This window comes from Nicotiana tabacum, chromosome 1 (genome assembly GCF_000715075.1).
Source record: "Nicotiana tabacum cultivar K326 chromosome 1, ASM71507v2, whole genome shotgun sequence".
NCBI lineage: Eukaryota > Viridiplantae > Streptophyta > Magnoliopsida > Solanales > Solanaceae > Nicotiana > Nicotiana tabacum.
In genome coordinates this window covers 75,313,913-75,328,052 of record NC_134080.1, presented here as the reverse complement: position 1 = coordinate 75,328,052, position 14,140 = coordinate 75,313,913, and the positions used below count along the sequence as shown (strand labels likewise).

General features: G+C 36.8%; 1 protein-coding gene across 1 annotated transcript; it reads right to left on the bottom strand.

The window, feature by feature from the left end:
- Positions 1–1,130: 1,130 nt before the first annotated feature.
- Positions 1,131–12,595, bottom strand: LOC107815072 (DNA-directed RNA polymerases II and V subunit 8A). The gene is made up of 5 exons (XM_016640589.2): positions 12,221–12,595; positions 9,119–9,201; positions 8,185–8,342; positions 2,568–2,662; positions 1,131–1,589 (listed from the first exon to the last, which is right to left on the bottom strand). Exons 2-5 carry the CDS (start codon positions 9,189–9,191, stop codon positions 1,478–1,480), a joined length of 438 nt encoding a protein of 145 aa, XP_016496075.1. The 5' UTR covers positions 9,192–9,201; positions 12,221–12,595; the 3' UTR covers positions 1,131–1,477.
- Positions 12,596–14,140: the final 1,545 nt, after the last annotated feature.

The following is a 14,140-nucleotide window of genomic DNA, read 5'->3' as shown; positions in this document are numbered from 1 at the left end:
TTTTAGTTTTAAACTTTAAAAAATTAATGTTCAGCTTTTTAGTTTTTTTATTTATTTCTTTTGTTGGACCGATTCTTTAGTATTTATAAGATTAGGATTTTATTATTTTTCTATGAGTTATTCCCACCCGCAATGAGATAGTTAGTAATATTAGATTGTTGAATGTCTTATTCCTTACTCCTACTAACTTACAACTTTGAAAATTGAGATCATTCATTGGGATTTTCAAATGCAAAGAAAGTTTTCTTTTCTAAAGTTGAAATTCAGTCCCTCTTTTCTTAAGAGTAAAATTTCAGTTTCTTTCTCTTAACAGTATGATCACGATTTCTATAATAAAAATATGAAAAGTTTGGATATTTTTATTCTTTCGGGTAAATCGATAACCGCGATAAGGATTGATAACCGATTAACTGATACCCAATAACCGATATCTTATCGGTTCGGTTATCGGTTTAGCATATTTATAAACTGATAACTAATATACCAAACCGATAACATTCACAACCGAATCGATCGATGCCCACACCTATTTTTTAGTTTAAACGATTGGGAGGGCAGTTACTTAGGTTAATTCTTTATACTTGATCAAACGATTGTATTTTACATTTCATGTTTTGGTATATAAAGATGAAAAAAGGTGTATTAAGATACATGCAATTTAGTCACTTTTAATTGGTGTTAGTAACTGGTTAATTTAACATGTTCTTAATTTAACATATTCATGAACTGAATTTTCTTTTTTACATAAAAATATGATCAATATTTAACTACTTATTTTCAAAAAATAAAAAGTTTGGTATGTTTGGGTGTTAGTTAACTTAGTCATGCACTTGGGCTTCGACTTAAAATTGGACTTGGTTACTAAGCTCGGGCTTTTAATAGCGGAGCCCCGACATGCCTAGGGTCATATGATCCTTGGGCTGCCTGCACTTGTTTAATTGAAGTTTCTCATTGGGCTACTGTATGGCCAGCATCACAATTTTATTTTATTTTAGCAGCATCACAACTATCTCCTCTATACTTCAGGGACCTTTTTTTTTTTTTTGGTTTAAAAGACTTCTTTATATTAGTTAAAGAATGAGCTGCTGCCCTAAGGCAGTTACACAAAAGGGAATAACACACAAGGCTCGTGATAATAACAGTTCATTCATGGACTGCAACTATATTACCAGTTGATAAGAGTTATAATTTTGTTCACCACAGAATACTAGTACTAGTACTAGTAGTAGGAAAACATTGTTTCTTTTTCTTTTTTAATTTCACGAGATAAAAGGATAATAACTGCACATTAGGTTCCCACACCTCAACAACATAAATAGAGCTCCGTTCATTGGTCTCTATTATTATCTCAGTTACATTCTTTTGTATCCTTGAAGCTGCGCCCCACATGCGATTTATCACGTGCCAGTAGCTTAGCTTACAAATACTCCATCTTCTTTTAAAGTTAACATTGAGTGATTATTACCAATTCTTTACATCAAACCTTCCTTAGGAGAAGGAACAGCTTCTGATCAAGCTCAAATTTAGCTGCAATGGATGGATCTCCTCTCAGCTGCATCAGAAGTCCTCCAAATGAAACAAAAATGTCTCTGAACACCAACGAAAACCAGTAAATCCATTGTTATATTAATAAAATCCTTGCCGGCTTATAAAAAACAAGTAAATCGATTGGTCCCAATGACCAGAACAGAGACAACCCCCTAACACTAACTTTAAAAGGTTAAACCTGAAAGATATTTAACAATAAGAAGGAAAAAAAAGGGCAAAACTTCTAGCACAAAAATGAAAACAGAGAAAAACCAAGTACAGGAAAGTACATTTATACTCCATGATAAAATGCAATAGAAGAACTATAGTGCTAAAAAACAAGTTACATGCTAAGTTGCGCGGACTCTTCGATTTTGGTGCCGTCCCCGTCCCGATACGAGACGGGGACGGAAGCGGGAGCGGGAGCGGGATACGTCCCGGATTCGGTCAACTGACTTCGGACATTTTGACCGTAGTCATCGACAAATTTGGGAGAAAAATTGAGATTTTGATTTCTCAAAATCAAAAATAAAACAGATGTAGGAGAATGAAAGAATAATGTCTATCTTGGAGAATGAAAGATTGAATCTACAATATTCATGTAAGTTTTTCACAGAATATCTCTCAAAATTTACGATATTTTTATAGCTCTATTTTTTATTAGCCAAATCCCCGCACCCGTATCCATATCCGGATTCGCACACCCAAATCTTAAAGTTTAGACTTTAGATTTTGCCGAATCCGATACTCGGATCCTCGGATCCGTCCCCGTATCGGATAGCCGCACCCGAGTCCGAGCAACTTAGGTTACATAAACCAAAAGAAATAGCATTTAGAAACTAATCTTCACCATAAAAGAGAGCTAAGAAGTCAATCTAATCTAATTCCATATCAGCACTCAGAAACAAGAAGCAGAGCAGATATTGCTAAAGTGCAACAGTATTGCACAAATGATAAGGCAAGAACATGTCAAAAATACAAATTTAGTTCATGGAATTGAATATGAGATTAATTATAGGAGAAAAGTTATTCAAACATACGCTTTAACATGCTTTCCTGAACCTTCCTCTGAGATCCTATATAGCTTCCCATGCATGATATATTCGAACTTGTCAGCAAGTGATTTCTTGTTACCCTGCCATCAGGTTGCAATACCAACAGGATTTCTAAGAGTTTCACCACCAGACAGTCAGATAAAAAAGGAAAAAGAAAAACGAAGGAAAAGAAAGAAGGCCATACAAGCATTTGGCTAGACAATAGTGTTAGAAGTTAGCTCTAAGCGGCCTTAAGATATTTAAGTTATCAAACAGAAGTCTTTAAGTATCTTTTCAACTTTGGCCGTATCATCTTTTGTTATTCTTGGAGTTTCAATTATCTTGTTACCGTAGGTTGGGAGAATGGAAGAATATTTGGCATATTAAAGACTTCCATGGAAGTTTTTTCTTAAAAACATATTTTAGAGCAACAAGTACGCCTCAATCACAAGCTAGTTGGGGTCTTGGGGTTCAACTATATGGATCCCCATCAAAGGCTCTTACCAACATACAAATTTCCATAATAAACTAAAGAACTACTAGCAAACACTAGATCTAAGGGTATCATCATGAATAAACCTTAACCCCAACTAGTTGTTACAGTCATATGGATCTTTTGCTTCTATCATTTTCTATTTTTCGACACATTCAGATGGATTCCGAGACCATGTGTATTATTAATATAAACGAAAATCCACTTCCTTAGTACACTGTTATGAGTAAACCAAGTGTATATTTCAAATGGTGAAGGATATTATTAGTTACAGGCCTAGATATTGAAAACACAAGGATATGTTATGTATTCAATGGTGGAGAAAGTATCACGAAGGACTAACAGAAAGACATCAAAAGGAAGCTCCATAGCAATTTAAAAATGAGGAAACATGCCAAAGAAAACTTAATAAATGTAACAGTTTAAAACATTCATGACAAAAAGATGTCAAAAAGACGACATTTGTCACAAAGGAGACTTGCTTCGTTATGAATGAGATCATAGTTGCCTCAAGTCTTTAAAGAATATTTGTGTGTCATGTGTTTAGGGAGTTAAATGACCGGAAGATGGGTTTTCCAGTTTAGTTTTGGGGACTAATTTCAAAACTGAAGACTTCGGACAGCACTATTTTCTATTTTGGTTCGACAACCTATAAAGTCAAGTTTAAGGAAATCCTTGAAAGCAAACACAAACTGAAAGATGTTAAGATGATTCTGTTATGTTACCAAATTTGTTTTGGTTCCCCAGTTTACTAGATTTGACAAAAATTGAGATTGCATATTACCTTTGAGAGAAAATCAAGAAAAATCACATGAACCAAAGACATCCATAGATGCTCAAAGAGCAAGCTTTAATAAACATACAAATAGCAAAATGCATAAAATCAAAGGCCATCTTACATATAACAAATGAAAAGCAAGTTTTCTTTCCCTGGATGCTCAGAACTTAAAGCTATGTAGCATTCATTATTCCTATATATGACAGAAATTCTCACTTATGTCATAGTGATTTCTTCCTATACGTATCTATTTTGGCCTCCTTTTCCTTGATTTCACTTCCTCTTTCTTTCTCAAATGCTAAGGAATTCCTAAGGACAGTTCAAGGAACAAGAACATTTCGTTATCATCCAAATAACACTATAGATGGATCCTTCAGTGGTGAATGGGAATAAAATCCAGCACACGGCAACATCAAATGATTATACCTTCACTGGCAGATACAATTTGTTTGTCCTGCCAATTACTTTAGAACCAATGAACCAGACATCAGAACCTATACAATAAGAGGAGGAGGTGAGGGAAGTGTTTAGTCAAATAGGGGAGGGGATGAGTGAGTGGTTGGAAAGGGCAATAGAAGAGGAGGAGGTGAGGGAAGCAGTGGTGAGTTAGTGCAAGATATAATGCTCTGGGACCTTATGGATTCACGTTAGCTTTTTCCCAACAATGTTGGAGGATAGTTAAGGGTGAATGATGGAGACCATTGCGGATTTCCAAGATTCTGGAGAGTTCAAGAGAAGCCTTAACGCTTCATTCATCACCATTGTGCCAAAGAAGAAACTTGGAAGAAATATCAAGGATTATAGACCTATTAGTCTGGTAGGAAGCATCTATAAGATCATTTCTAAGGTGCTTTCAAACAGACTAAAAAAGGTATTGGATGAGACAGTGTCCACTTCTCATTCGTGGAAGGTAGACAGATCCTAGATGCATCACTGGTGGCAAATGAAGTGGTTGATTCTAGAAAGAAGAAAGGACAGCCGGGAATTCTTTGTAAGTTGGACCTTGAGAAAGCTTATGATTGTATGAACTGGGACTCCTCGGATTTTATTATGTCGAAGATGGGGTTTGGGGACAAATGAAGGAGATGGATTAAGTTTTCCATTTCTACTGCTACATAATCTGTTTTGGTGAATGGGAGTCCATGTGGTTCCTTTGGGAGTTCGAGGGGCTTGAGACAAGGGGATCCTTTATCCCCTATGTTATTCATTTTGGTGATGGAAGCATTAAGCAAGATGATGCATAGGGCGGTCATTGCAGGTCTATTGAAGGGCTTTGATGCTTCGCTTAGGGGGCATAGTAATGTGACAGTTACACATCTTATTTTTGCAGATGATACTTTTGTTTTTTCCGATGCAGAGGTGTCCCAGCTAGCTCACTTGGGGACAGATCCTTGTATGGTTCCAGGTTGTGTCAGGTCTTAAGATCAATCTCAAAAAATGCGAGATCACATCGGTAGGAGAAGTGGATAATATTGAAGAGATTGCGCATGTGTTGAATTATAAGGTGGGTACTTTACCTACCACCTACTAGGGGGTACCGTTGGGTGCTTTGAGTAAAGATCTTGCAGTGTGGAATCCGGTTATTGAGAGGGTAGAGAAGTGACTAGCAGGATGGCGAAAGAGGTACTTGCCGAGAAGAGGGAAGGAAGTTTTGATCAAAAGCACCCTTTCTAGCACACCTACGTATTTCATGTCACTTTTGCAGGCTCCTGGTAAAATGACTGAAAGGTTGGAAAGGATTCAGCACAACTTTTTATGGGACAAATCGGAAGAAGCAAGAAAGTACCATTTAGTGAATTGGAAAGTTGTCACTTCTCCAAAGGAATGGGGAGGACTCGAAGTGAAAGATCTCAAGGTTTTCAATAAAGCTTTTCTAGGGAAATAGAATTGGAGATTTGGGATGGAGGAGAATGCATTTTGGACGGGGGTGATAGCGGAAAAATATGATATAATGGAAGGGGGTTAGGAGGACCAAATATAACACCACTATTTGGTGTGGTTTATGGCGAAGTATTATGAAAGGGTTTGAAGACTTCATGGGACACGTTTCTTTTAGGGTTGGGGATGGAAGCAGGATTAGTTTTTGGGCGCTTTAGTAGTGCGGTAAGAATGAATTGAGGGAAGCTTTTCCTAATTTATATAGAATATCTTGCCAAAAAGAGATGACAGTTCAACAAATTTATAGGTCTCATGAAGGGGTAGTTCATTGGGATTTGAGATTTAGGAGATGGAAGAATTCCACAATTTGGTGGAGATATTGTTTGAGTTGGATATACCGAACATTATGTTGAATGGAGATGGTGAGAGAGTAGAGATGAATTATTCACTGTTAAGTCTTTTTATAAGAGGTTATTAGGGAGAGAAGAACATATTTTCCCTCATTGCTCTATTTGGAGCACCAAGAAAGGTGTGTTTCTTTGCATGGTTGGCGGCAAGGGGAGTGATTTTGACAGCGAAAAATTTGCGAAAAAGGAGGATCACCTATGTTAGCTGGTGCTTCATGTGCAAAAGCTTGGGCGAAGATGTAGATCATCTTCTATTGCATTATCAAGTGGCAAGTCATTTAAGGAGAGTGGTTCTTATTTTGTTTGGGAAAAAATAGGTGATGCCAGGCATAGTGAGGAGGCTTTGCATAGTTAGTGTTACGCGACGCCTTCCTGATGATCTTTGGAAGGGCAACGTAAGGCTAAGCAACCGATGTCAGTGCGGTTGCTGTCCGCCAATGAGGTCCTCGCCGCACGCTAGACTAGATTGTCAGTGCCGTGCGGGAAAACCAATGTCGTGAGCAATTGCGGAAGCTGAGAGAGAATTGGGTTTTGAATGCTGATGATGATTTTATTGATGACTGAAAATGATGATTACAATGATGTGGTGTCGAGGGGGAGAGACACCAGAAAATGCTGATTGAAATGTTTGATTGTTTGGTCCCCCTTAATAATGCTTAAAAAAATAAACCAACATTACAAGACTAGTCCTAATAAAGCTGTAGAAGCACACTGAAATGAAAATGATGTAAACTAGCCTACGATTACAATGAAAAGGACTTAGATTATTACAAGGAAAAACTAAGTCCGATGGCAGCATCTTTGTCTTGCGGGTCAGGGTCTGCGCGCGCGTTGCTGTGGGCGCGCGCGACACTTGATGTGCTGGCCTGAGGCTGGGCACTGGTGCTTGGCATCAGGGTCTGTGCGCGAGGCGCTGTTGGAATGGGCCTGCACGCTGGCGAGGCATCAGGATCTGCGCGCGCGGCATTGTCAGGGTGCGCGGCGCTGTTGTCATTGGCCAGCCCTTGGGCGCTGGCGAGAGGCATCGGTGGGGCGACAGAGGCACATGCGCGCTTGTCACTTGGCGCAGCCAAGACCACGGGGCCGACCATGGCGCTAGGCATTGTGAGGCTTGCTAGGCCGCCATGGGGCGCGGCCAAGGGGTCATGGGGCGTGTCTGGAAAGCAACCCATGACATTAGGCACGTAGGATGGGGAAGAGAAGGCCAAGGGCATGGCGTATTGCCCCCTTGGCAATTATATGGGTTATTTGGAAAGAGAGAAATAGAAGGGCATTTGAAAGGTTGGAACAAGATTTTGTGAAGTTGCAAAGTAGTCTTTTGTTTTTAGTTTTTGGTGTACTCATGAGGTTCCTATTTGTATTGAGAATTAGGCCTCTTTTGTTGAGAACAATATTTTGGTATAGGTTCTCTTTTTTTGGTATGCGGCTTGTACACGGGATTCTCCTCAATTGTTAATAAATCACCTTATCAAAAAAAAAAAAAAAAGGGAACCGCGGCTCTATGGAACAAAAATGTATCCTATGACAAATAAAAACAGAAACCACCAAAAAGTTGATATTTTCGTTAGTTTCTAGTTCTAGTTAATACACTAGCTCTCTATTAAATGAGATTTCAAAAATCATTCAAGATAGACAAGGTTACGGAACTAAGATATTTTCTTAAAAGGGCTCGCTCACTTGTTCCAGATATGTATTTTTTCCTTTAAATGAAAAAACAGTACATTCCAAATGCCAGTATATAGCAAGTTGTTTTCTTTTGAAAAAGGTATATACATATATTGGACATGATTATAAAGGCACTTGATGTTTATAACTTGATGAAAGTGATTCATCATTGTAAGTTAAACACCCTCAAATTTGACTGGATTTATTGCTTTCAGTTTCTTTTTCTTAATCTTTCTAATGCAGTTTGACTAGTAAGACCTACTGTGTAGGAATATCTCTGAGACTTCAAGTTACTTCAGATACCATCTTTATGATATATAAAAATTACACAATTAGAATTATATCAGTCAAGTAGCACTATTGGAAATCTAGAAGGATAGACAAATCATAAGAGTAAATTACCTGAATGAAATAACCTGTATCTGGTGTCCCATCCAAGTTCAAAGTAGATGCTAAAACCATCATAAATTTCTCTTTGACGCGCATAGGATATATCTCAGTGTTCACATCCAACAGCATGTACATGTCAAACTGCTCACTCCGTGCTTCAATGCGATTAACTAAAAAATGCACATGATATTAGATCACATCATTTGCAGAAAAGAAGTGTTACTGCAGTTCAACAATTTATGGTGCCAACAATAAACCAGATTTAGTCCGTCCGTCATATGCCACAAATTGGTTTTGCCAAGAAAACTGCACTAGCATTATATTTTATTGCTTCCTCAGCCCGTTGTATGATTAAGAAAGCCATTACAGAGGCACAAAACTTTATCACAATTCAACTGGAGCATTTACAGTCAACTACATGATTACTTTTTCCTCTTTTCCTTTTTTCTTATTAAAGGCCAGGTAACAAGACTAGTTTTCTAAATACCACCTTCTTTTTCTTTAACCTTTTTATTTCTCCTAATTATTCTTTTGGCAACTGAGAAATCACCGACGGCAAGTGGTGTACAGTTCGAAACTCGATGGATAATAAGTCCGCACCTCTACCCTTCTCCATATAAATATTGGGAGGAGAAGGTCTTAGATTCATATCCCAGCGGAAACAAAGCACTAGGTGATTTCCTCCCTTCTGAACAAGCTTTGGTGCGCAGAGTCACCAGGTACCTATGCCAGGTAGTAGGTACCCGGTTTGAAATAATCAAGATGTGCGCAAGCTTGTCTGGACACCACCGTCATAAGTAAGAATTGCAATGGTAAAAAGTCTAGTAGATTAATTCAAACTTACTGCATCAACATTGACATCTACAGGTTGCGTGTTGGCTCATATTTCAAAATTCATTTGATTACTAACTGTTTACAGAGCATAAATAGATTAATTTGGGCATACCTCTGTCAAATTTTTTACCATCAGGATCCTTTTGAGTAACAGTAAATATATCTTCGAAAAGTGTTTCAACCATCTTCAACAACCTGCATTAGATAAGTTGAGAACTCAAAATATTAATGATAAACGTACACTCACAACCCAATTTACAATCTAAAAATTTACTTACTAAAAATCAATTGAAAAATGGATTAGGGTTCCGTCTTGTATGAAACAGAGACAAAAAGGGCGGGAGAACTTAACAGGTGTTACAGTGATGGCGATTAAGCGAGGTTTTGGCGATTTCTTCCTTTTTCTTCTTTTTTATTTTTGTTAAATGACACGCTTACAAGTTTGAAGAAAACATATTTTACAGTTGATTTTATAAGTTTTAATGAGGGAAGAAAATGCATAAAAACCTCCATGCTGGTGTCGAATTTGTTTTTGCACCCTTAAATTATGTCGGGGACCTATTACCCCCTAAACTATTTCGAACTGGAATATACCCTCTTGGATGATGGGTGGCACCGTGGCAGAGTATAGAATGACAAGCAAATAAAAATATTAAATTTTACTTTTTCAACATCTCTTTCATTAAATATATTTATTCATTCTTTTTTCTCTTTCATAAATATATGTATGAGGGAGCAAAGACGTGTGTGAGGACTGTAGGAGGGGTCTCGGACCATTTTCCAGTCATGATGGGGCTGCATTAGGGTTCAGCACTAGGGGTGTGCATTCGAATCGGTTTATCGATAAATCGAATCGATTATTTGTTATCGGTTTATCGATATCGGTTTAACGATTTTTCGATTTCGATTTCGAAATTTTCCTTATCGAGTTATCGATTTCGATTTTGTCCTCTTCGGTTATCGGTTTATCGATAAACCGATAAGATATACTAAAAAGACAAATATACCCTTATTCTAATCAAAACTCTCCGGCAACCCCTTCACTTCCAGCGGCGGCGCGTGTCCTTGCCCTAACAAGGAAGTCCTTCGGCCAACACCTTTAACACCCATATACGTCCTCTCAAATTCCTCTGCCGATGCCGTTAAATCAGAGAACTGAGTAACTCCATGAAGAGCTGTAGGATCCAAAGCGTGATGTTCAGCTGCCTTTAAGAGATCCAAAGTAAAAACTCACTTCTACTTTTTTCACAACTTTAACCTCACTTTAGTGAAACACTCTACAATTATTTTTTCACACCACATTATGGAAGAAAGCCTATTATTTATAGGTGTAGGAATTCTTCCTTGAATTAAATTGGAAGAAAGTGGGGTTATAAGTTATGAAATCATGGAGAACATGGGATAATGGTTAAATTATTATGTAATTAGTGGTAGAACATGGGAGAAGAGTTATAAAAAAGTTATGGTCATTTTCTATATCATGGAGTAGTAGGAGTTATGGGAGTTATGGTCATTTTCTACATCATGGAGTAGTAGGAGTTATAGTATATTTTATTTTAATAATAAAATGTTATTATACTAATATTTTTTCACTCATTTTAATATTAAAATAAAAGAATTTTACCAGTTGAAGAGAGACTGTTATGCATAATGAAGGTGTGCTCTACATTGAACCTTCACTTAGTAAAACAACGATCTTTACTCCAGAGTCAGTAGTAGTCTCAGACTTGAACTATGACTGCTTTAGGAAAATAAATTATCATTGCTTACACATAATAATCAGTTTACATGAGCTTTATTAGCCAGTGTCACACCTCCTTTTTACACACCCGAAGGTATATATAAGGGAGTTTTCTAATCTAAGTGACATTATTCGAAATGGGATTATTTATTCAATTTTATTCAGAGTCGCCACTTGGGATGGTTTGTTTTCTGGTGTCTCAAGTCACCGGTTTATTTTAAAATCCCAAATCGAGGAAGATTCGACTTTCCTTTTGAAGTCTGCGATCCAAAAATTCTGAATAAGGAATTCTGTCAACCCGAGGGAAGGTGTTAGGCACCCCCGGATTCCGTGGTTCTAACAAGGTCGCTTGAACTATCATAATTTGGCCTATTATCTGATTTTAATACATGTTTTAGCCTATGGTATAATTTTAAACTATTAACCGTTTTAATTGATTTTAGGAAGATTCAATGCTATCTAAAACACGTCTTTGGACCACGCCACATGAAATGCACCCGCGGTCCGCGACCCATTTTATTTAACGTTGTTGAGATTGGATTTAGGTCACATGAAATGCACACCCGAGTTTAGGAAAGTAATTTTTAACATAGCGCGCCTAAAGCAACTACGCACTTTCAACTTTGCGAGGGCCATGGAAAATTCAAGATTTCTAAAGGATTGAAATTAATTAAGTGAGGGTCATGCGTTTGAGATTTTATTTGGCATGGCGCGCCTCAAATTATTTTAAGAAAAAAGGTTATATATTTTAAAGGCAAGCCAAAGGTGCTTCTATTTTAATTCTTCTAAACTACTTGAGATTATTGCAAGGCCATGGGATATGGAAGTCAATTGTGAAAAATGGATTAGCTATTGATTCGTTAACAAGTTCAAATCCCTGTGGCCTGTCAGCAATTGCGCATTCAACACCACTAAATTTTAAATCAAATTCGGAACTAACCGGACAAATCGAATAAACTGACCTTCAAGCTTGCCATCCATATTTGAAAATTACCCAAAGAAACTGACATATCCATCTTATAAGAAGAGATAAAATAAATGTAGAACAAACAAAATAGTTTAACATAGCTAAAGCACATATTACAGTTTCAGAGCTCATTTCAAATGAACACATTCAATTCTTCAAACCACTCAAACGACAAATCTGTGGCTTTGCAAATGAAATTCTAACAACGACTAATTACCAACAACAAACACCCAAATTATCCCTTAACATCTAACAACTCAAATAGACGTGCTAGATTTAACAATTGAATATGAAACCAGCGGCGTTTGTCCTTCAAAATCCTCAAACGACAAAAAGAACCAAAAAAAAACATAGATAGCGAGAATAGAAAATACAAATCGGATTGATATAGAATTTGAATCACATTTTTATGAATAACAAAGTTCAATTGTTTCACAAATTCAATAATTAACATTTGACCATTCCGAATCGAGTTGAAACAGTAGCTCAAAGACGAATAAACATACCCGGAAATGAAGCTCCGCAAATCAACAATACAGCAGTAAAATCAGCAGAATCGAACAACAATCAACAGAGCTTCGAACCCGGAAAGTTAACCATGCTATTATCCTTTTTCAAAGCCATTTTTCGTTTTTTTTTTTTGTTTTTCTTTAATTAAAAACTATTTCAGCTGGGTTTGCTCTGCTTCGCCGGACAGTAATGGAGGGTCGTTTGTTTGGTTCTTGACTGATACCAGCGAGAAAATGAGGGAGAAGAGAAATGGGAGTCGCCGCTGCCCTGTTTCTTCGAAGGGGTTCTCTGTTGTTTTGAGGAAAAATGAAGAAGCAGCCTGTAGCCTGGGGAAGCTGCGCCTTTTTCTTTTTTTTGCCCCCTCCCTAGGTCTTTTCCTAGGTTATTTTAATGTGGGGGAATTGGGCCTGGCGGGTGGGGCTTGGTTTTGGGCAGATTTGGGTATAGGATTTGGCCCAAATTCAAATTAAATTCTTTTTTTTTAATTTCCTTTCTTTTATTCTCTAATTTTTCCCTTTTCTTTTAATTAAAATTCTACAAATTAAAAAATCCTAAATTATCTAAAAATATGAAAGTAAGATAATTAGTTAAGTATAAAAATTATAAAAGCTACTTAATCCTAAATTAAAAGAGAAAAATTAAAAGACAAAAAATGTAAAAATGAGCTATTTTTTTGTGATTTTTCATTTTTGTAAAACACTAAATTACTAATTAATCTAAAAAATGTAAAATTAAGTCCTAAATGCAAATACATGATATTTTGGTATTCATAATTAAAATGAAAATTAAACGTGCATAAAAATGCAAACAATTAATAAAAATCCTACAAAATCCTATAAAATGGCAAATAATTGGAAAAAATCTATTTCATTTGATTTTATAGGAGCAATTCATATAGGGCAAAAATCACGTGTTCACAGCCAGCACATTACGGCCTTGTGTTATCCCAATTTTCATGAGTATTTTTTAGAACAAGCCCAATTCTCATAGGAAGCGGCCTACTTCCACACTCACATAGGTGAAATCTGTCAAGGGTGCTCCCGTAACTCTATCACCTCACTCATACGAGCTACAGATTTTCATTAAGAGTTAATAAAACTCAACCTCGCAAATCATTACAGGATAAATGCACACACACCGTAGGGATGGAACAATAATAAAAAAATAGTGCATTTCGAACCAAGCCATCATATGATTCGTTCTTCCCATTGAACCTGGTTATAGAATCTCTAGCCCCCATGTTGGCTTTCTTATATGTGACTTATGAGCTTATGGGCTTCAATCTCATCCCCCTCTATATGCTCCAGACCCTTTCTCTTGCTAAGGCTTGGGTCAGTGGATCTGCAAGATTATCACAAGAACATAATCAACATTAATGGTGTCACTTGTATAATATAATCTCATAGTACTGTGTTTTCTCCTTATAGGTCTGGATTTACCATTGTAATAACAGTTTTGTACTCTACCAATTGCAACGGTGCTATTACAATGAATTAAAATTGGAGGAATTAGTTTTTCAAAATAAGGAATTTGAAATAATAAATCTCTCAACCAATTCGCTTCTTCACTAGCTGAAGCTAAAGCAATTAGCTCAGCCTCCATGGTAGAGTTAGCAATTATTGTTTGCTTTTTCGATTTCCAACAAATTTTACCACCTCCCAAAGTAAAAATATAACCTGTAGTAGAACAGGAATCATCAGATAAAGTGTTCTAATCTACATCAGAAAAGCCTTCGAATACAGCAGGATATTTTTTATAAAATAAGCCATAGGTTTTTGTACCAAGTAAATACCTCATAACTCTTGTTATGGCATGCCAATGTTCACTATCTGACTTGCTTGTAAACTTGCTAAGTACTCCTATTGTGTATACAATATCAGGCCGAGTACAATCAGTCACATATCTCAAGCTTCCAA